Here is a 21,495-nt window from a genome sequence, read left to right as displayed (position 1 = left end):
GCATGGGCAGGGCACGCTGGGGGAGGCGGGCCAGGCTGCAGCGGTGGAGGGGGCCTCCCGCTGCGGGGCAGGTGGGGCGCAGGGCGAGAACTGCGGGCCTAGGAGCAGCGCCCCAGAGGACTGGTGCGCGAGAGGAGGGTCTGCCCACAGGAGAAGGGGCCTCCTGCACCACCCCTCGCAGGCAGCGCAAGGAGGAAGGACCCGAGGGGGAGCAGCAGCTACCCCCTGGAGCTGGAAAAATTATAGAGCGCCTGCCGGGCCTGGGCCAGCCGGTCGATTTTCTCCGTGAGGAAGAGCCTCTTCTTGGCGGTCTCGCTGTGCTCCTCCAGCAGCCAGGAGTAGTGCTCCCGCTCGTGCAGCACCTGCAGCATCACCCCCTGCAGGTCTTCGCTGTTCTCCTTGAGGACGAAGTACTGGATGATGAGCGGGATTTGGTTGGAGAGACGATTGCTGGTTTCCTGGAAGCGGGGGGGAGAAGGGTTGGCTGGAGGGATCCCCGCCCCAGCTCTGTGGTTCTGGAGGGAAGCCTCGGGGTTCTTGGATGAAGGCAGGGTTACCCCGCTAAATCTTGCCGGTCTGTTGTCCCCACTCTGGGGCCACCCACAAGTCTTGGCAGGTTTCTGTCTGGGCTTTTGTACCCAGCTCCTCCTTCGGCCCTGAGGAGTCACCTCGTGGGTCAGCAAACCCACACGACATTCCTGCCTCCCCACCTAACAGGAAGCCCTCAGCCCCTCTCTGACCCTCGCCCCCCTCCCTGGTGGACCTTCTGACCCCACGGCCCCCGGCAATTGGGACTCACTTCAATGCCCCTCCTCATAGGCAGACCCTGTTTGCCCGACAGCCAGACCCCGTGTCCTGTAAGCCTACTTGCTATCCTCTTAAGAAAGGACTTTGGGGGCCTCCCTGGTGACGCAGGGGTTAAGTCTCAGCACTATGAAGCTGTAGCAGCCTCTCCAGCACGAGTTCAATCCCCAGCCAGGGAGCTACCCACATGGTGCGGCAGACCTCTCCTGTCTCCCCGCTGCTCCCCTCAGCAGTGTGTTTCAGTGGATCCGCCTGTTCTGCTCCCCACTGTGTCTCTGGGGAGTCCTCTCCCCCACATCTCTGGTCTGTACCCCAGCTCTTGTATGAATAAATAAATACATCTTTAAAAAAAAAGAAATGAAAGGGTCTTGGAAGCCCCCACCCCACCCCCGCGCGCCTCCTCTCCATGCACCCTGATGCTCTCGCCCCTGGATGCGGGACTGGGAGCCTGAAGTCTATTGGGGCAAGGAATTAAGGTAAGGGAATTTTCATCCTGTTTTGCGGGGTGAGCACACTACAGGCGCACCCCACAAAAAGGCTGAGCGCTCTGTAAGCGCCCGGAGAAACTGAGTCAGTGTGAGCAATGTGAGCACTGGTCATGTTTGCCGAGGCTGTGGTGGCGCCGTCGTGATTGACGCACAGCATAGAATTTATCCGACTTACAAATTAGAAGGAATGTTGGGTGTGGGACTGAGTTTGAGCACAGGCTCTGCCCATTAAAAACCCGATGGGGCAGTCACGAGAGGGCCTGCACGGGGTCAGCGGGCATCACGATTCCAGCCGTGGGGCGCTCATACCGCGGAAGGGGCTGCAGAAGGGGCCACCCTGACAGCCCCTCAACTCGTGCCCCTGCACACTCACCGAGAAATACGCGGTCATGTGCACCCCGATTTCAGTGAAGGAAGAAATCGGAGATTTCGCCTTTGAAGGGTGGGCGCCCTGCAGGCTCGCAAAAACCTGGACCGCGGGGCTGAACGTCTCTTCCCGGACCTTGCTCAGAACCAGGCCGTAGATGCTGTCATCGCAGTAGACCAGCTGCTCCATGCTGAACTGAAGCCGGATCAGGTTTTCTGCTGCTCCCACTTGTTTCTGTGTGATGCTTTTGATCTTGCTCTGATTGGATAAGAACGAGAAGCGTTGGCTTCTCCCCTCCCTACACCCCTGCAGTTTCAACAACTTCAAAACTGCTATTATGCGGAACATCACACTTAAAATAACCTTAGGCCTTAGGAGGCCTGAGACTTGACAGGAGCTTCAGGGGCTGCCAAGCCTGGCGGGCCCCGCCCTCCCGCAGGCCCCTGTCCCACCTGACTCATCAGCTGCTCGGAGAGGACACTTAAGTTACGTGTCAGAGATGTAATCGAAGTTTTTTTCTGGCTGCCGGGAGTGACAGAACGAGCTATTGATCCACTGGCCCAGGCCAGGCCAGAGGATTTTTTGTCCTGAATTTGAAGGGAGCGGGAACACCCTTCTCCCCTTTACTGCAAGGGGTTCGAGCTGCTTAGTGGAAACCCACAGAGCTCTGGAGGGGGCTTGTGGGCCCTGCTATCCTTTTGCTAGAAAACGATTCAAATCGCCAACCCATCCCTAACCAGCCTTGCGCTCAGGCCCCGGCGGCAGCCCCGCGCTGCCAGGCTGCGGATTGGAGGCCTAAAAAGCCTAGGAGCACAGGCCGACGGCTCCGAGCAGAAGCACAGCAGCCGCCTTCCCCAAAGCCGCCTGCCCAGCCCCACGGCCGGAGCCTGGGCTCGTACTTCCAGACCACACACCCAGAGCCACGCGGGGCCAGACGCGGACAGGCCGCCGGACGATGGGCAAGCAAACTGGGCGCTCACCTGGACTACTTGATGCAGGTTCAAAAAATCACCAAAACGTTCTTTGGCTGTGTCCATGAAACTGAGCTCAATCATTTCTAATGCGAGAAAGAACAAAGACGCAGTGAAATGCAGGTGGGGTGAGAAGGGGTAAAAGACACAGGCAGGTCGTGCCCCATCGAGGGCTAAGCTCCCCAGATCTGCAGCCCAAGAGAGAAGGGGGTGTCAATCCCAGGGAGAGATTAATTCCTGCCATCTTTGTGGGGTGTGCGCCTCTGCGGGGTCTGCGTCTGACTCTCCCTCGCGGGCCCCAAGAGGGTGAGGCGTGTCGGGGCAGGACAGACATCTAGAGGCGAGGTTTCATGCCCGGAAGTGGTCCTCCCCTTGGTGTGTGAGGCCCCTCTCCCTGCTGGCCCCCGCCCCCCACGCCTGCGCTCAGGACACCAAGCCGCGGTTGGTCCCATGTACTCTGCAATTCACAGCTGTGTCCATGCCCCGCCTCTGGCCCTTGACTTGAGCCGCTGTGTCCCATGAGTCTGTCTATGTTGATGTGTTTGCTGGGCCAGCCTGCGAGGCGCCCAGGAGCGGGGTCCCCGAGACGTGTGGGAGAGGCCTCACCCGCAATGTTGTGCAGCATGGTGAGGGCGGGCTCGACCAGCTGGCTCACGTACTGCTGCACGATGGCCTCGAAGGTCTTGTAGCTGGCAAACCCGGGGAGCTCTTTGCCGCGATACTGCTCCTCGTACTGGGACACCTCCTTGTGGACAATGGTTTTCACTGCAACAACAAACGCATTCACCACCACGAACCCTAATCATCCCACAGGCGTTCTGACACCCCCTCCCAGGGGCACCTGCAGTGTTATTTCTACTTGGAGTTTTTTTTTTTTTTCATAGTGAAAAAATATTCATGGCCTGATACCACTTTTAGAAAACACGAATTTTATTCTATGAAAATATGTTGCAATTTTAAGTCATCGCCCTGAGAGAGACATTAAGAGTTCATAGTTGGGGGCCTCCCCGGTGGCACAGCGGTTGAGCGCTGGGTTGCGAAGCTGCCCACAGCCTCTGCAGCGCCGGTTCGATCCCCGGCTGCTCCCCGGCCACCGGAGGAGGGTCCCACATGGCGCGCAGACCTCTCCTGCCACCCGCTGCTCCCCTCAGCAGTGTGCTTAGGTCCTTCTGCCTGCTCTGCTCCCCGCTCTGGCTCTGGTGAATTCTCCCACCCTCCCGCGCTTCTGACTGTACCCAGTGCCTGTGTAAATAAATAAATATTTAAATAAACAAACAAACAAACAAACAAACAAATAAATAAATCTTTAAAAAAAAAATGGAGTTCATAGTTGGTAGAAAAGGGGCCTCCCTGGTGGCCCAAGAGGTTAACACGCAGCACTATGAAGCTGCCCGCAGCCTCTGCAGGCGAGTTTGATCCCTGGCCAGGGAGCTACCCACAGGGCGCGGCAGACCTCTCCTGTCTCCCCGCTGCTCCCCTCAGCAGGGGATTTCAGTAGATCCATGTGCTCTGCTCCCTGCTCTGGCTCTGGTGAACCCTCCCACCCCCCACACCTCTGGCTGAACCCCAGCTCTCGTACACATAAATAAATAAATCTTTAAAAAAACCATAACTGGTAGAAAAGGGTCTGATTCGTTCAATGAAAATAGACACCAAACATTCTTGTAAGAACTTGAAGATCTTCCAAGAATACGTCCCACTGTCGTTGGGGTCTTGCCACCAAAGTGGATAGTGCTGGTATCAAGTGCCGGAGCACGTGCACACATCACATGCTTGCGCACACCTGTGCACACACCCACACCCACACACATGCTCACAGGCCTCTGGTGGGGGCACCACTGGAGCCCAGACTCTGCCTGGCAAAGCCGAGAGGTCCTTGCCCCACCACTGCCCCCTTGGCCTTGGGCCCGGGGGAGAAGAGGGGGGAGCTGGGTGCGTGCATGGTCTGTCCTCACAGCACGGCGTGAGGAGAAGCAGAGCTGGCCCAGCTGTCTCTGGTCGGGAGCGAGGGCCTCGCTCTGGGCAGGCCGCCTTGGGGGTAGGAAGCGGCTGGCGGTTGCTGAGGCCCACGGCCTCTGGAGCAAGCATGCTCTGCTCTGCGCACACGTTTTTGGTGCCAGAGGCAGCTCCATCTTGGTGAGTACGAGACCCCTTTGGGGTCACCCGGCCCCAGCACTGACCTTTTTGCCTATGGTCTTGAAGGATGAGCTCCCACTTGTTAAACTCTTTTCTGACTCGGTTACATAAACGTATCTCTTTCGCCTTTACAGTTTCTTCTCCTTCTATTAACTTTTCAATGTCACGGTTGAACCCCTTTATTTTCTGAAAATGACATTAAAATCATCAATCTATGCTGAATTATTTTAAAGAGCAAGGACATGGTGCTGCAGTGTGGGGTGCCAGGGACTGGGGGGCTGCAAGGGGATCAGCTCATGGGCCCGCCCCCGCCCCCAGGGTAGACCCCTGGAGTGCAGCCCCAGCAAAACAGGGTCCCGGCCCACCCCGGGAGGGACACTCAGAGGACCGCCCCAAGCCGGCCGTCTGCAGGGGCCTGCGGACAGAACCGGCCTCCGGGCGTGGGAGGCGGCGGAGCCCAGAAGCCTCACGTCTATCAGGAACAACAGCTTGTGGCTCTCGTTGGTGGGGATGCTGGACCCGCACTGGCGCAGCTCCTCCGTCGCCTGCTGGTAGCTCTCCCTTATTGTGTTGTCTAAGAGCGGGAGCGATTTCTGAACAAAATAATAGAAACAGTGAAGGGGTGTGGGTGAAACGCTGCTGGCAGCTTAGTTTACAGGCAGATCCCACTGGAACGCCAGGGGCCCCGGCTTGCCCGTCACTGTGCGGGGCTTGCCGGGACGGGGCCTGCCAGGGCGGGGAAGGCGGCACCAGGTACGGAGCCCTGAGTCCTGATGCGCAGTGGAGGGGCGCCTGTGGGCCCGCGGGGGCCTTTGGTTTGGTGGTGCTCTGCGTTCAGAGGACAGTGCCCTGGAATGGCTGTAAGGCTCTTCAGTGACCGTCTGTGGGTGCCCAGCCAGGAGCCCCAACTGCGATCGTGGGTGCTGGTGTCAGGCTGGGTCCGGGCTTAACCGGTCACCGCTGCAGAGGACCATGAAGACTGGGACAAGGGAGGACCCGGGCCCGCCAGGTGGCTGTGGCTGCCCGTGGGTCATGCGGGCATCCCAGGTCTGCAGCGCACGGCAGGACGCAGACCCGGGGCTCAGACGAGCATTTGCTGGTGTCTCCGCTGAGCTAGGAGGCACGAGTTCCAAAGGCACCTGCTCGCCACCTCTGCAGCCTGCCCAGGCGAACGCGGCAGGTGCAGACGCCTGAGGAGACGGGAGCCAAGCTCTGCTGCGGAGAGTGAGCTCCCTGCGGCCGGCGTGGGGGCGGGTGGCCGGGAGGCGTCCGTGAGGAGCAGGCCCACGCATTGGACAGGGGAAGTTCAGCAGGTCTCACGGGCCCTTCTGCCCTTTTTGCCCTTTTTTTCCCTGGATAATGTGACTCTAGAGGCAGAAATGGATTCACCTTTTCCTGATTTTCAGATGATGATCATCATGGTTGTCTTGAGTCTCAAAAATTTTTTAAATGGTACAACTTTTAACTTCAAATTATTTAAATGTGGAGAAATAGTATCCAGACCCCGGGTGTTAACAAGCTCCCCAGGTGGCTCACACAGAGGGGCTGGAGTGCCCTGGCCCCTGGAGGGAGACCTCCACCGGGGTGCCGCGTCATTCCTCAGGGGCTGGGGTGCAGGCCTGGGCTCAGCTGCGCGGAGCAGGTAACAATCAGCATTCCCTGTTGCTCAGCCCGGCAGGAAGCCCCCCCTCCCACTTGCAGACCCTACAGATGTGCTACATCTCATTAGGCACCAGGGCCCCCTCTCCTTAATGATGCCATGAGACCTTGCATGTGGTTCCCATTTTTGAGAACCAGGAAAAACTGAACACTATTTCTTACAAGTTTGAGGCCGGGGAAATGCTTTTACACCATGAAGTTAACAACCCACGAAAAAGAAGGACAAGTTGCTAAGCCGGCATTGGTTCCTTTGACACCGCAAAACCTTCATCGCTCTCCTCTTTGGCTTTTTTGCTGCCTCCCAGTGGACTGGTTCAGCTCTTTGTTTCCGTGTCAGGGAACGACACTCTCCTATGAGCCTCTGACCTTGAGGGTTTGGTTTTCAGAATGTGCTGGTTTGCTCCTTTGGGCAGTTTGGCAGGGTATCTTAGCCCACTCGTGACCTTGGGAGTGACTTGAGCAGCTTTGGGTAGGAAGCCCCAGCACTGGGCAATTTTTAAAATTGCAAAGCAACCCACTGACTCACAGTGATGTGCGAGATGAGCTCGGCGGTCAGCTTTTCCGCCAGGCGGGGCACTGTGGCCTTTCCATTATCCAGGAGAGCCCTGAAACAAGACACAGCTTCAGTTTCTGGACTGGGCTTGGAGCATGGATTGGTGAACTCAGCCCTGGGAAGGCCACCTGCCCTCAGGAAGGCCAGGTAGAACCTGAGGCAGATGGGTTCTAATTATGGAGGGAGACTATACCTCGCAAGCATGGTGCTAGGAACGTTTTGGTCGTTTTCTCTTAATCATCCCAACAAACTCATAAGGTTAATGATCTTTTTATCAGGCAACAAAACAACCTAACTTTGTATATATAAAGTGGTTTGTCCAAATTCATATTTTATTCTTCTACTAATTTTGTATCCCCAACAGTTAAATGAATCCCAAGAAAATCAAAGCTCGAGGCATCATACTTCCTGATTTCAAAACATATCACAAAATTATAGTGATTAAAACAGTATGGTACTAGCATCAAGAAATATATATTGACCCATAAAATGGACTAGAGAGACCAGAAATAAATGCATGCACATATGGCCAACTGACCTTTGATGTAAAAAATACACAATTGGGAAAGGATAGTGTTTTCAGCAAATGTGGGGAAACTAGACACCCATAGGCAAATGAATGAAGCTAGACCCTTATCTTATACCAGGCACAAAAATCAACTGACAATTGAGTAAAGGCTTTAATTTAAGACCTGAAACTATAAAACTCCTGGAAGAAAGTGGGGGAGAGCTTCATGACATTGGTCTTGGAAATGATTCTGTGGATATGACACCAAAATTTCAGGCAAGAAAAGCAAAAAATAGACTAAACTTTAGACTAAAGTGGGGACTACATCAGACTGAAAAGCTCCTACACAGCAAAGGGAATGATCTACAGAGGAATAGGCAGCCTATGGAACAGGAGAAAGTACTTTCAAAGCCCATATCTGATGCAGGGTTTATTACAAGAATATATAAGAATCTTCTACAACTTTATAACAAAGACAATTAAAAACCCAATAATGGGCTCAAAAGTTGGATAGAAATTCCTTCCATGAAAGAAGATATCAATGGCCAACAAGTGTATGAAAAGAAAAGATACGCACGGTCACTTATCAGCTAGGTGCTGCCAATCAAAACCACTTCCCGTCTGCTAGGATGGGTCTTGCAGAACAAAACAAGCGAAAGGCAAATGCAAGGGAGGACGTGGCAACCTTGGGCGCCTGGGCGCTGCTGCAGCTGTGTGGGGAGCAGTGCCAAAGTGGCTCAGAAAAATTGAAAAGAGGACAGCTATGTGATCCAGCAATGTCGCTTCTGGGTACATATCCAGAGGAAAGGAAACCAAGATCTCAAAGAGACAGGAGCACGCCTCGGCGGTGCTTGTCCACGTTCCGGAAGACGCAGACGCAACCTCAATGCTGGAGGCTGGATGGATGGATAAATGGAACATTCCACCCCGAACAAGAAGCAAGTTCTGTCGATGTGACAGCGGAATGAACGTGGAGGGCGTGCCGCTGAGTGGAGCGAGTCTGTTTGAGAAGGGCGAACACCGCGTGGCCGCACACATGCCAGAGTTTAAAATAGTCAACCTCGTAGAATCAGAGGGTGGCATGCGCTGCAGGGGCTGGGCATGGGGAAGTGGGAGTTATAATCAGCAGGTGCAAACTTTCAATCAAGCCAGATGAGTAGGTTCTAGAGAGTTCTACTGAATGACACCACATCTACAGTTGGCACTACTGTATGGTGTATTTAAAAACTCCTTAACAGGACAGAACTTGAGTTACCTGTTTCTCACTGTGATAAATTTTAACTTAAAAAAAAAAAAAAAGCTTAGTTGGGGCTTATTAAGTGCCAGGAACTCTTCTAAGGGCTTCATAGACACTGAAGTGTTTCACCACTGACCATTTCAGAGAGAGAGGCAGACATGGAAGGGCGAGGTGAGTCGCCTGCCCAGGACCACACCCCAGGCAGGTGGCTGCAGCATGTCTGCTGATAACAGGAGTTCAGGAGGGACCCCGGGGGTCACTGCACTTTCCCTACATGTGGCCCCTGGACCAGCTGCATCCGCCTCCACGGGGGGCTTGTTGGAAACTCAACCCTTTGGATTCTGACCTCAGAACCCAGGGCCAGCCCAGAGATGAGGGCCCCACCGCAGGTCTGAGCGCGGTGACTGAGGGCAGAGGACACGGTCCTGGGAGAGAGAGGAAGGGAGGTCTGTCTCCATGCACTCACCACCCACGTTTATAAAAGTGGGATGACCGGGGCCTCCCTGGTGGTGCAAGTGCTTCAGCGTCAGCACTGTGAAGCACTCCAGCCCTTGCAGCAGGAGTTCGATCCCCGGCCAGGGAGCTGACCCATAGGGTGCAGCAGACCTCTCCTGTCTCCCCGCTGCTCCCCTCAGCAGGGTATTTCAGTGGATCTGCCTGTTCTGCTCCCCACTCTGTCTTTGGTGAGTCCTCTCACCCCCCTGCATCTCTGGGCTACACCCCAGTTCTTGTATGCATAAATAAACCTTTAAAAAAAAAGAGTGGAAAATGCAAAAAAAAAAAAAAAAAAGGACAACCCTCTCCTGCGTGGGTATTGGTGTGGGGCTCAGAGGATCATGCAGGAGAGAGCACTCTGGGAAGCCACAGTGGCCCCCCTCCCACCCCCGCACCGGTAATGCCACCAGGGGCCACTGGGTCGCAGGGCCCAGAGGAAGCAACCAGATGGAGTGAGCCGGGGACTCTGGCAGCAGAGCAGGAGGGCCTGGGCCGCCGGGCAGGTGCCACGCCCGGACACTCACTTGAAGTGCGGGTGCGTCTGGAAGAAACTGATTTCCTTCTCGGTGGCCTTGGCCAGGCTCTGCTTGTTCATGATGTCCTGCTGGCCCCGGCACTTCACGATCATGTAGCCCTTCTTGAGGGGGAACACGCGGTTCTGAGCCACATTCAGCACGTTCTTCTCGGCGCCCTTGTCCACCAGGTCGGGCTTGGTCAGGATCCCTGTGGGAAGGCGAGACGTAGGGGGATGGGCTGGCACAGGCGAGGGGCTCCCGCATGGCCAGGATGCAGCCCCCACAGCTGTCCCCGGCTGCGCGGCCACCGGCTCTCTCCCTGCCTGTCTCACAAGTCTAGAGGCTGCTTCCTGCGCTCGCAGGTACCGGGTACCAGTCACCCCCTCAACATCAGACCTGCGCCCCCCTCTGGGTTCTGGCCCAGCCTTCCTGCTCAACGGGGCCGGAAGCTCGAGCTCCTAGTGTTCGTGGCCAATGAGGCCATCGGTCCCGCGTCTTGGCTCACAGTGGACACCTGAATGCTGCCTCCTGGTCCTGGCCTGACCCTGGCTCGGTGGTCACGGCCGGCCATCTCGTCTACCTCTTCCCGCAGCGCCGGCTCCTGGGCCAGGGAGCTGCTGGCTGAGTCTAACCCGTCCTGCCCGAGGGCGTCCTTTCCACCTCGGGGTTGTCGTGCAGACAGTCGTGCTATGGGAGCAGCGCCTCAGGGAGGGGAGACCACAGCCCGGAAGGCCCTTCCCCGGCACCAGAAACCATCCACGAAGATCCCTGAGCACGTGTTACTCGGGGACAAAGTATGAGCGCATAAAAATTGAGGCTTGCCAGTGAGGGAGGCCCTGGTCACCCTGTGTCTTGGTGGGATCTGAGGACGGCGGCCGGGAGGACCAGGTCGCAGGCTCTCAGGCTCATTCCTGCACTCGTCCAGGGAGAGGGTGTTTTATAGGGGATTTAGGGGTGCCCAGGCCTCTGGAAGAGCCAGGCCAAATATGAATTCTGCAGACGGGCACCACAGAGGCGACTGGCAACAGGTCCACTTGTCACCCAGGCCTCTCGCACCCAGGGGTGGTGCGAACGTTACCTGTGGAACAGTGGAGCTGACAGCCTTTCTGCTCCCGGACCCTCATGGGGGACACACAAGGCAGCCTGGCCCCACATCCAGAATGGGGGTGAGTGCAAATGAGGGACAAAGGAAGAAGAACCTCTAAATCCCGGCCACACACCCACGCCTGCCTGTGAGTGGAGATGGCCCTGGCCCCGGGTTCTCGCTGGGACAGAGGAGCGTGGCCTTTTCAGAGGCGGCCACATTCCAGCACCTTCTAGACCAGTGTCTCCCTCCCCTCTGGCTGGAGCTGGCTCCCTGCGCTCACCCAGGGTCCTGTCGCCGTCGGGGTCCACCTCCCGCGCCATGCTGAGCGCCTCAGTAGTGGCGATGTCCACGTTGCAGGGCACCACCACCAGGTTGATGGTCTCCTGCCTCTGGATGTACATCTTGATGAGGTTCTTGATCTGGGGCCAAGGGGCACAAGGAAGGCACGTCCTGGTCACCCCAACGCTAGGCAGGGCGGCTGTCCCAAGTGCAGCCCCTGCTGGCCTCTGGGCTGGGACTCGGCCCGGTGCCGCCCCAGCAGGTCCACCCCCTGCCCGCATCAGGCTCCCTGGTCTCCTCTCCCTGCAGAGCCGCCCTGCGGAGCCGCCCTCCCCCCGACGCCTGAGTTGCTGCCTCTGATGGGAGGAGTGTGCTCATGCGTGCGGTGTGTGTATGTGTGTGTGTTCAGGGGTGCATGCATGCGGTGTGTGTGTGTGTAGCGTGTGTGCAGGGGTGCATGCTTGTGTGTGTGTGTGTAGTGTGTGTGTGCAGGGGTGCATGCATGCTGTGTGTGTGTAGTGTGTGTGTGCAGGGGTGCATGCTTGCAGTGTGTGTAGTGTGTGTGTGCAGGGGTGCATGCATGTGGTGTGTGTGTGCTGTGGGTCTATGGGGTGTACGTGGTGCGTGGCGTGTGGTGTGACTGTAGTGTGTGTGTGTGGTGCGGCTCTACGTTTGGGGTGTGCATGGTGTGTGCATATGGTGCCCCCAAAAGCCGTGGGCCCTGTCGCAATGTGCCCTTCCCCAGCGGCGGGTGCTGGGGCGACCCCGGGCATGTCCCCGCGCAGTCCAGCCCAAGCCTGGCACCCCGCCCGCGGGCTGAGGGGGCTCGCAGGGGCCATTTCACTAGAGACTCCAACGTCCTCTCGGATGCAGGCGAAGGGAACGCGGGCGAGGTTCCCCTCAAAAGCCCGCGCCAGCCCTTTCCTTCCGCATGGGAACCTGCAGGGCAGGTCGCCGGGGACAGACATTCTTACGTGTCGGTGCAATTCAGTTCACTCCTGCGCCATCCTGTGGGGTCACTTTGTGACTCACAGAATCTCGGGGCAACGACTGCTCCCCAGAACAGTTCCCTGGAGGAGGTCCTTCCAGTCATGAAGCAGTGGGGCGAGGAGCCCACGGGTGCCCAGCGGGGCAGCCGGGGGGCCGGAGGGGCCAGGCTCAGGGTCTGGGCCTCAAAAGAGGGAGCCGCTGACCCTCTGTTTCAGGCCATCCCCATGTGAGGATAAGGGCTCCTCAGACTGAGCAAGTCGACTCGTTGCAGGTGTTTCTGGTAAGTTCCTGGCTTTTCCCAGACCCTGCCCTTAGGTTCCCTGATGGGGGCGGTCTGCTTGGGTCGCACTATCTCCACCCACGGTGCTGGCCTCTCCTGCCCAACCAGCGGTCAGCCTGTGCGGATGAACGCATGTAGGGTCAATCGTTTTTTTAAATTACTGCTAAAATTAGCAGACTTCAGGTAAAATCAAACTGCTGACATGTTCAGAGCATCAGTGCAGCTGGTAGCCCTGGACCTGGGCCCGCACGCTGACCCCCACCCCGCTCCCCAGGGATGGGCCGGGCCTCGTCGAGCCAAGGGCCCTCCTATTGCTTCCCTGACCCTTCAGTGGGGCTGGGGCCACCTGCACACTTGGGGACACAAGCAGAGTCCTCAGAAGTCTTCTGATGTCAGCACGACAACCCCCCTAGTTCCAGACAGGCTCACCTGCACCCCAATGTCCGGGGGCTGGTTCCCCACAGCCAACCTGGTGATGCCCGGAAGGTCGATGAGGGTCAGATCCGGGACCTCGGGGGAGGTGATCTCCAGGGTGATGAGCTCGTGGCTGATGCCGACACCGTGCCCAGCGATGGTGTTCTGGGCTGCGGAGGCCAAGCGGGGAGACCCAGGGTCCTCATGAGTGAGCGTCTGGAAGGTGACGCGTGTTCGGGGCACAGGACCCCACAGCCCCCTCCACCTGGCACGAAGGCACACGGGCCAGGTGTTCCCTCTGGGCATTCGGGTCTGGCTCTCCTTTATTCTTTGTACTGTTTCCCGTGGACGCGGTGGCTTTAATATACACCCACAAATTCTTCCCACTGCTCCCCTCCCAGGTGGGGTCCCCAGTGGCTGGGCTGGAAGCACGTCTCACAGGCACCGTGGGAGCCCCCGGGTGGCCAGGCCACAGGGCATGGCGACTCTAGGGGTCCCTTCATGAGGACCCCAAGCGACGCACAAAGGGCGGAATTGAGGCCCTGCAGGGACCAGCCGGTGGCCCCTCGCGAGTGGCCACATGGGGCTGAGGCCACATGGGGCTGAGACTTCCCAGACCAAAAGATGGGCCCCCCGAACCAGGACCTGTGTCATAGAGAGACACCTGTGCCATCCAGGAGGCCCGTGGCCAGAGGGTCAAAGGTCTGCTTTTGCCTGCAGGCTAGTCCAGTGTTTTGCACAAGGAGCCCTGTGCTTTCAGTGTGCACTGCGCCCCTGAATCCTGTCACGGCCCCACCCGGGCGGGTTTCTCTGCTTTCATGGCATCTGACCCACAGGGTGGGAGTGGGTGGGGGAGGGGTCTGGGTAAAATCCAGATGCCCACTCGGTGGGTCTGGGGGGTGGCAGTGATCCTGCCCTCCGCCAAGCCCCGGGATCCTTGCCACTGGGGACTAGGGCCAGGCTCTGCAGGACCTGCTGACGGCTGGAGACAGACTGGGGGGCCTTGGTGAGGAGATGTGAGTGCAGCCGTCACATTGCAGGGTGCGCGTGCAAAGGACAAGGCCAGGCCACAGAGATTGAGGGTCACCAGCTCCCGGTGGCAGGGGGGGTGGTTTCATCAGGCCACTGGCTAAGGGCTTCCTCGATTGCCTCGAGCTGGCCGGCCTTGCCTGCCCGAAGCCCGACCCCAGGCTCCCACACGGTGAGGGTCATCCTTTGCCTGCTTGCCTGGTGGCTGAGAGCAGGAAAGGGGAGAAGCCTGGGGTACAGGGGCAGGGCTGCAGAGGGGGACGGCCCAAGGGACACAGAAGAGGATGCTGGAGCCACTGAACCTCGGGGACTGAATCTGGTAAACTTTGTTCACTGACCTGTGGGCAGGCCCGTGGCGGGAGCTGTGTGGACACAGGGTGACCAGGCCCTGGCCAGCAGGGCCAGCAGGGGTGTGGGCTGGGATGGGGGGTCCTCCGCAGGACACCGCCCCCCAGAGGAGGGGCAGGAAAAGACCCAAAGGAAGAGCAGGAGGGAGCCGGAGGAGGTGGAGGGGCAGGGTGGGCGGCAGCCCGCAGCAGAGCCGGGAAGGAAGGGCAGGGCTCCCCCGTGGGGCTGAGGAGGCCCCAAGGCCCTGGAGGGGCAGGCGCTGGGCCGCGACCCCCGCAGAGCCCGCAGCGGGGGACCTACCTTTGTTGATCTCTGACTCCACCCGCGAGGGGTCCTGCAGGCTGAGCACCACCGTCCGGTAGCTGAGGGTCCCCCTCCACGGCGCCCCCTGCAGCTGCTTCTTCAGCTTCAGCACCAGCGGGCACCTGGTCACGATGCCTGAGGGACAGTTCCCCAGAGACCCTCGTCACCCTGAAGAGGAAGCCTTCCGGGCGTCCTGGCTCTTCCCTCCCCAGGTCCCCGCGCCCCCACGCCCTCCCCTCTGCCCAGGACGAACCCCTGCCGGGCCTGGCGGGTGTGGGGGCGCAGGCGGAAGCTGGGAGGGGGACCCTGCAGGACCACCCTCTCCCCACCTTGACGACGCCATGTCTTCTTCATTTCCTCTATAATTATTTTATCAAATCCTACGCGCGCAACGGCTGGCCCTACAGACACCCTTTCCTCTCTCCGGGGAATCCTGCCCACGCCCTCCCCTGTCACCGGACGTTTGGAAACACGAGGAAACGCTGGAGAAAGACGCCGCCATCCCCCGGCAGGAAGGTGAGCAGCGCAGCTGCGCGCACAGGCAGCCCCAGGAGCCCCCGGGGCCCAGGCCTGGCGCTCAGGGTGCCGAGGCGGCCAAGGGGCTCAGCGCGGGGCCGGGGGACAGGCAGACCCGCCCCGCTGAGCCGCCCGGGGCCCGAAGCTGGCGCCGGCCTCTGCGGCCCTGGGACCCGGGTGCTTTCGCCCCAGGTGTCCGGCCGCCCCTGCGGGCACTGCTGACCTGTCCCCCCCCACTCACCGCTGCCTCGGGGCAGGGCGACCCCCGACAGGGCCTCCAGCACGGAGCTCTTGCCCGAGCTCTGGTCGCCGATGACGGCGATGGCGGGCAGGGCCATGTCCTGCTCCACGCCCAGGGCCCGCAGGGAGTCGATGAGGTCGATGCAGGGCCGCACCTTCTCCTCATAATGGTTGAACAGGCTGCTCTGGGGCCCCTGCAAGAGGCAGCCGGGCTAGGAGGCCTTGGCCTCGGGGATGGCCATTACCCCGGGAACTGGGGGCAGAACGGGTGGCGGTGGTGGATGGCAGGGCTGAGGAGTGGGCGGCAGGGGTGTGAGTGGGCAGCCGGGTGAAGGGTGGGGGCAGGGGTAGGGGTGGGCAGCAGGGGTGAGGGGTGGACCTCACATGTCCTGGGAGGCTTTGCTGCTGCCGCGTGGGGGCTGTTTAGATGGGGAGGGATGGAGGTGCCTGAAGAGCAGCGAGACAGTACCGGTACCGAGAGACGGGGCTCCCAGCCAGAGCGGGGAGCAGCGGGGCCTGGGGTTGCCAGGTGGGGGCAGGTGGTTGCAAAGCCCCAGGGAGGAGCCAGCGCCTGGGGCAGAAGCCCCCACCCCCATCCACAAGGGCCATCATTGCCCTCGCCTGGGCCTGTCTCTGGGGCTCTCAGAAGTACCCATGGGGGCTGGGCGGCACCAGCTGAGCTGTTGGGTTGGACCAGACATGTAGGTTCTGGTACCGTGGGGGAGGGGGCACCCCACAGCCACTCAGCGCCCTTCCTGAACATCCCTGCACCCAACCGACCGCTACCATCTGTGGACCCCGGTCCCCTCCCTGCACCTGCTGGTCCTGGGAGAGGCAGGGGGGGTCCTGCGTGCCCTCCTTCGGGGCTGGGGCTGTCTCTGCCTGTCTCGCTGCTGCCTTGTGGGGCCGTGGGTGCTTCAAGTAACTCATTTCTTTTGGGTGGTGTCAGGAAGCAAAGACAGAGGGAATCGGGGACGGTCAAGATCCCGGCCGTCACGCGTGAGCTGGTGCCCGCTCGGGGCCGGAGGGCGCGTCCAGATCTCCTGCAGGGACAGAGGGAGAGGCCCCTCACCAGGCGTCCTGACCTCCCTTCAGCCACCCCATCTGCAGGCCCCAGGGGGGCCCAGTGCCCGGTCTGCGGCCCTGGGACATGTGTATGTGTCTGTCGCCTGTGGCTCAAGAGATAGCAGCCTGCAGGTGTGGGGAGGCGTGTGGGGAGGCAACGCCAGCTGCCCCAGCCCCCGGGCGCGCCCCTGTGGTCACGCTCCTGTCTCCTGTTCGCCATCTCGGCAGAGAAAGTGGCACCAGCCCCCACCGTGCTCTGCCCCGCTGGTCGCCCCCACCTGGGCCCGAGCTCCCGAAGGCTCAGAGACCGCCCCGCTGGACGCAGACCCACGCCAGCAGACGCTGGGCCTGGGACCGGTCCCTGCCCGCTGGGAATGAGTGGGGGGTGGGCGGCGCGCCCCGTCAGCCAGGGCAGTGCAGGCGCCTCATCTGGGGGCAGGCGTGGGCAGATGGAACCCCTGTGAGGACCTGGTCCCTGGGCGGGCCCAGACCCCGCGACGGGTGATCTCAGGGGCAGCAGAGAGAGTGGACACAGAGCCGCACCAGAGAGGCTGGGAACGGGCTCGGCCCCACAAAGACCAACACTGCAGAAGCCAGAGCCCCAGGGGGCTCCTTTCTGAACCACCCACCCGGAGAAAGCTGTAGAGCCTCCCGGCAAAGCCCCATCACCCACCCCCCCCCGCCGGTCACCCCACCCCCATTCGCAGCTGCAGGGATGGACAGGTCACCTGGGCTTCTGACCCACCTGCTGCAGACCTCACGTCCCACGTGACCCCTAGGGATCAGAGAGTGCCCGCGGGGTTCACAGCTCAGAAGCGTTTATTGTAACAGGAGAGAGCTCAGAAAGCCCGGGGCTGAGGTGCATGCCAGGGGATGGGGAGCGGGCCACGCTCTGCAGGGGCGCCAGGCCCGGCCCCTGCATGTCTCAGCCGGGTTGGCATGGAGGCTCCATGACCTGGACAGTTTCACTCCCGGCTTCTGACCGCTGAGCTGCCTCCTGCACCTCAGGCTTCCGAGGTGGGAGACAGCTCCAGCGCCATCACCAGGCTGGCGCCTTAGGTGACCAGCCCCACCCTTTGGTCACCTTGGGGTTAAGCCACGGCCGCCTAATTAACATAACAAGTCGCCTCATTAACATAACAACACAGCCTGGTCGCTCAGGAAACCCCGAGGTCCCCGAGGGGGACCAGCTCCAAAGCACACATTATTGCAAATCACAGCATCAAGGGACCCCGAGGCCTCCCTCCCAAAGATGGGCCCTGAGAGAGGGGTCCCTGGTCACCCCTGTGGGGCCACAAGACTTGGCCAGATGCAGGAAGGGGGGTGGGCTGTGCCCCAGGCAGTCGCCCCTTTTCTAGAAGGTGCCCTGAGTGGGTCTTACAAAGGGAGAAGCTCACCGCTTTGGGATTGTGGGGCTCCCCTCCCGGCCCGACTCCTACCTGTGAGCTGGGGACAGAGCCTGCGAGCTGGGGACAGAGCCGGCAGCCGGACACCGTCCTTCCTCCACCCCTTTATATGGGTGTGAATCACTCCTCCCCATTGTTTTCCTGGAACCAGCAGATTGAGAAGTGAAACCAAACAGTCAGGCCACAGAAACGAAACCAGAAAAAAGAGATGCTGAAGCACCCTTGCCAGAACCACACCCGTGGGTGCCCGGTCAGCCCCTCGGGGGCCACTGACCACCGGCTGGGAGCCCAGGCAGTGACTCTGGGGCCCGGGAACCTGCACTGCGAGCCAGTGGGCGCCACCGGAGGACGTGGTGGCCTGGGGCAGTGGCGCCCTGGGGCTTTCTGCCTTCTGTGCTGTCCAGCGCGGAGACTGCCCAGTGTCCCAGACGGGGCCACCCCCGAGGCACAGAACACGCTGGCTAACTCCAGCAGCGCGGGCTGCTCAGGCGTGTGACCTGCCAGAGCTGAGACCCCCCTCTGGCCTCAGGCCCAGCCAGACCAAGGTCACCCTCTCCCAGGGTCAGCGCTGGGTGCCGGCGTTCATGCACCCGGAAATCACCCCGGGAGCACATGTCTGCCCCATTCCTATAGGGAGACTATCTGATTCCTACAAATAGGAATCAGAAGCCCCCAAATACTTCTGACATAGGATTTTTTTAGGTGGATTATTTGTAAGAGTGAAGCCCCTGGGTTGGAAGACCTCCCTCCGCCCCAAGGCGCAGAGCTCGGGCAGCTGACGCAGCAGGAAACCTGCCGCACCCACTCCCTTGTTTACAGGGCTGGCGCGCTCCCCACCACCCCCACCGCCTTTCTGCTCCCCAGAGCTTTCTTGAGTGGTGGTGGTTTTTTTTCTTTTTTGGCTGATGGTGTTATTTAAGGGGGGCACTTGGTGCCAGTTCTCGGAGAAGCTCCACTTTCCTGGGTCTCTCCCACGCCCGGAGGCATCTGCAGGTTGTTCAGTCCCTCCCGTGACCTTCCTCTAATGGGGAGAAGGATCTCAGCCAAGGCCCTAAGGGGCTGGAAGGAGCAGATCTCTCTCCCCACAAGGCCCCGGCTTGGAGGTTCTCCTCTGACACGGGCAGGGCAGAGGTGTGAGGGAAGGGGGAGGGGTCAGGCATCCCCACCCTGGTGCCCCAGGAGCCCCAGGCACAGGAGAAGGGAGTCCCCCTCTCCAGGCCCACGGCGCTCTCCCTCTTAGAACTAACTTTCTGACCAAGGGAAAGCCAGGCCGAGTCCCTCCTTGCCCTGCTGAAGGTCCCTGGGGGCGGGTTTTCCTCTAGAGAAGGGGTGTCAGGCTTGGAAGCAGCTCCAAAGACCCTGGGGCCAGCGGCTTTGTGCATCATCCAGAGGCCTCTTACACTAGGCCTGCTCCCCCCCCCCCCCCAGGCTGCTGCTGCTGCTGCTGGCACAGACCCAGGCAGGCACAGAAGCCTCTAGCTGAGGTGGAGGCATTAGGGGTGTCCCCACACTCCTGTCCACACAGCACGCAGCACCCCCTCCCGCCTGTCCCGACTCCAGCGGCCTCTCCTGGAGGGCTGGCCAGTAGAGTTAGGGTGTAATTTCCATAAAAAGGGCAGGTCCCTGCTCCCTGCCCACCGTGAAGCTGGGGCAGAGAAGTGGGAGGAACACCTTGCAGAGGCCCCGAGGAGGGCGCCCGCGGAGACCGAGGAAATCGCACTTCTCGGCACGGGGCCGGGTCAGCGACGGGCGTCCAGACGCGCAGACACTTGGCGGGGCTGACGGGGCGGCCTTTACCTGGACTGGGCTTTGAATTTGCTCCTTTCCTTCCAGACGCCTTGCCCGTCTGCCCCTGTCCTGTGGTCCCTCAGAAGGTGTCTTAGATTTAGGGCAAGCTTGGGGGCCTCAGGGAGCCCGCTCTGGGCCAACCCTGTTTGCTGGGCATTGCCCACCGGGGGCTGGGGAACTTTGGGTGTTTAACTGGAGACCTGCCTTCCTCTCGCTGTGCACACGAAGCTCCTTCACACTTAGAATACGCTTTGTCTTTATGGGGCGGATGGCAAAACCCATTTAAAGCGAGCAAGTTTGGGGGTCCCGGGGTGTCCCTCAGTCTCTCCGCTCACACTGTCCCTGGCCAATGGAAAGGGCGGGGTCCCTCCTGGCTGTGGTGGCGGGGGGTGGTGACAAGCCCCAGGAGTGACAGCCCCAGCGGCTCCCCAGGGCAGGGCTGCCGGGAGCGTGAGGAGGCTGCTGGTGGGCAGGCGCAGGCCTCCGCGGGGCGGCTGGTGGGCAGGCGCAGGCCTCCGCGGGGCTGCCGGGGCTGGACGCGGCATCACAACAGCATCAGACAGTGAGCAGAGAAAAGCAATCAGTTTAATGACGTGTGTGTGGAAATTGTCAGGGCGGCAGACTCTCAAGGCTGAAGGGGGGGCGTGGGTTGGGGCTGCCTGACCTGATCTGGAGACCTGGGTGCCAGGATTGGGGGGCGGACTTCTGACCACAGAGGAGAAAGGGGCGACCTCCTTACTCGGAGAGCAGACGGGCTTCTGTGAGGGGACGCCGCTAAGCCCGGAACCATGAAAGGGGAAGCAGTCTCGGCTTCTCGGGTCAGGACCGGGCAGAGCTGCGGGCGGTGGCCCCTTCGTGGGCTGGGGAAGGAGGGAGGACGCGGGTGAGGACAGCTGCTTCCTCCACTCTGCGCTGGACACTGCACGCGGGAGCCGGGTGTTGAGGGGAGCCCACTTGGACCCCCAGGGCCTTCAGGAAGCTGTGGCCTGGGCCCTGACCTGCTGGGCCTGCTGAAGGTGGAGGGAGCGCAGTCTCCGGGACTTGCCCACGCAGGAACCAGGCCTGGACAATTCAGGGTACTGTGCCTGGGTGGGGGCACCCGTGAGATGGCTGGGGGCGGGGTGTCTGGGTGGGGGCCCCCAAGAGCTCTGGAGGGAAAGAGCTGCCCACACCTGGTGCCATTTAAGACAGACGCGTGTCCGGAGACCAGGAGTCCAAGGTCAGGGGCGCCCCCCACCCCCGTAGGCTCTGGGAGCCGTCCTGGGTTCCTCTCCCAGCTGCTGGGGGTGCTGGCCATCTTTGGGGTTCCTTGGCTTGCAGAAGCCTCACCCCGATCCTGTAGCATCCTCCCCATCTGTGTGTCCAGGTTCCCCTTAACAGGCCCCAGCTACCCCGGTTCCCAACCACCTCTGCAGACCCCGCCCCCAGGACGCAGCTCCAGCAGGGGCTCCGCCAGCTTCTCCTCCTCGGTCTGCAGACCCTGCTGCAGAGGGGCTCCCCTGCTGCCCGAGGGGCCGCGTGCAGCGCCCCGCGACCCCATCCGGACCGAGCACGCGTGACCACGGCCGCTCCCATTCCTGCCCTCCCAGGGTAGGGCGGGGCGGTCACTCCCTCAGCGGCGTGTAGCTGACCCTCCAGTCCCCCAGGGCAAGGGCATGTGCAGATGCGGGGCTCGCAGGGTTCCTGGCAGGGGCAGGGCTTTGGGGGTGTCCCTGCTCTCGGGCTCCTGGCCTACGGGTGCTCCTCCAGGGGCCCCACACCCGCACAGCAGCGGGAGCAGCAGGGGTGAGCCACTGGGGCTTGAGTGGTCGGCGCCCTGGGGATGCTGGAGGTCGGGGTGGGCTGTCCCCGTGGCTTTAACAACATTCTTCAGCGAAGGCACAGCACCCTGGCTTCCTCTCTCCTGGCGCTGGGCTCGGGAGGGAGCAGGGCTGTGTCCTCATGGCTGCCAAGCACCTCCAAGGAGCTGCCTCCTGAGAGCAGATCCTGGCCCCTCAGCTCTCCTCCACACCTGCTG

The 21,495-nt window shown here is 60.6% G+C and overlaps 1 protein-coding gene across 1 annotated transcript; it reads right to left on the bottom strand.

Moving 5' to 3' along the window:
* Positions 1-218: 218 nt before the first annotated feature.
* MX2 (MX dynamin like GTPase 2) lies at positions 219-21,018 on the bottom strand (the record flags this gene model as incomplete). Its single annotated transcript, XM_084232764.1, has 14 exons — positions 219-458; positions 1,666-1,917; positions 2,640-2,716; positions 3,237-3,395; positions 4,811-4,952; positions 5,237-5,359; positions 6,952-7,030; positions 9,743-9,941; positions 11,101-11,239; positions 12,799-12,953; positions 14,461-14,598; positions 15,221-15,413; positions 20,477-20,563; positions 20,896-21,018. 14 exons carry the CDS (start codon positions 21,016-21,018, stop codon positions 219-221), a joined length of 2,106 nt encoding a protein of 701 aa, XP_084088890.1.
* Between the last annotated feature and the right edge of the window lie 477 nt (positions 21,019-21,495).

The sequence above is a fragment of the Talpa europaea genome (assembly GCF_964194135.1).
Source record: "Talpa europaea genome assembly, chromosome: 4".
Classification (NCBI taxonomy): domain Eukaryota; kingdom Metazoa; phylum Chordata; class Mammalia; order Eulipotyphla; family Talpidae; genus Talpa; species Talpa europaea.
Note: the sequence above shows the minus strand (reverse complement) of the source record. Positions and strands in the feature narration are given on the sequence as shown.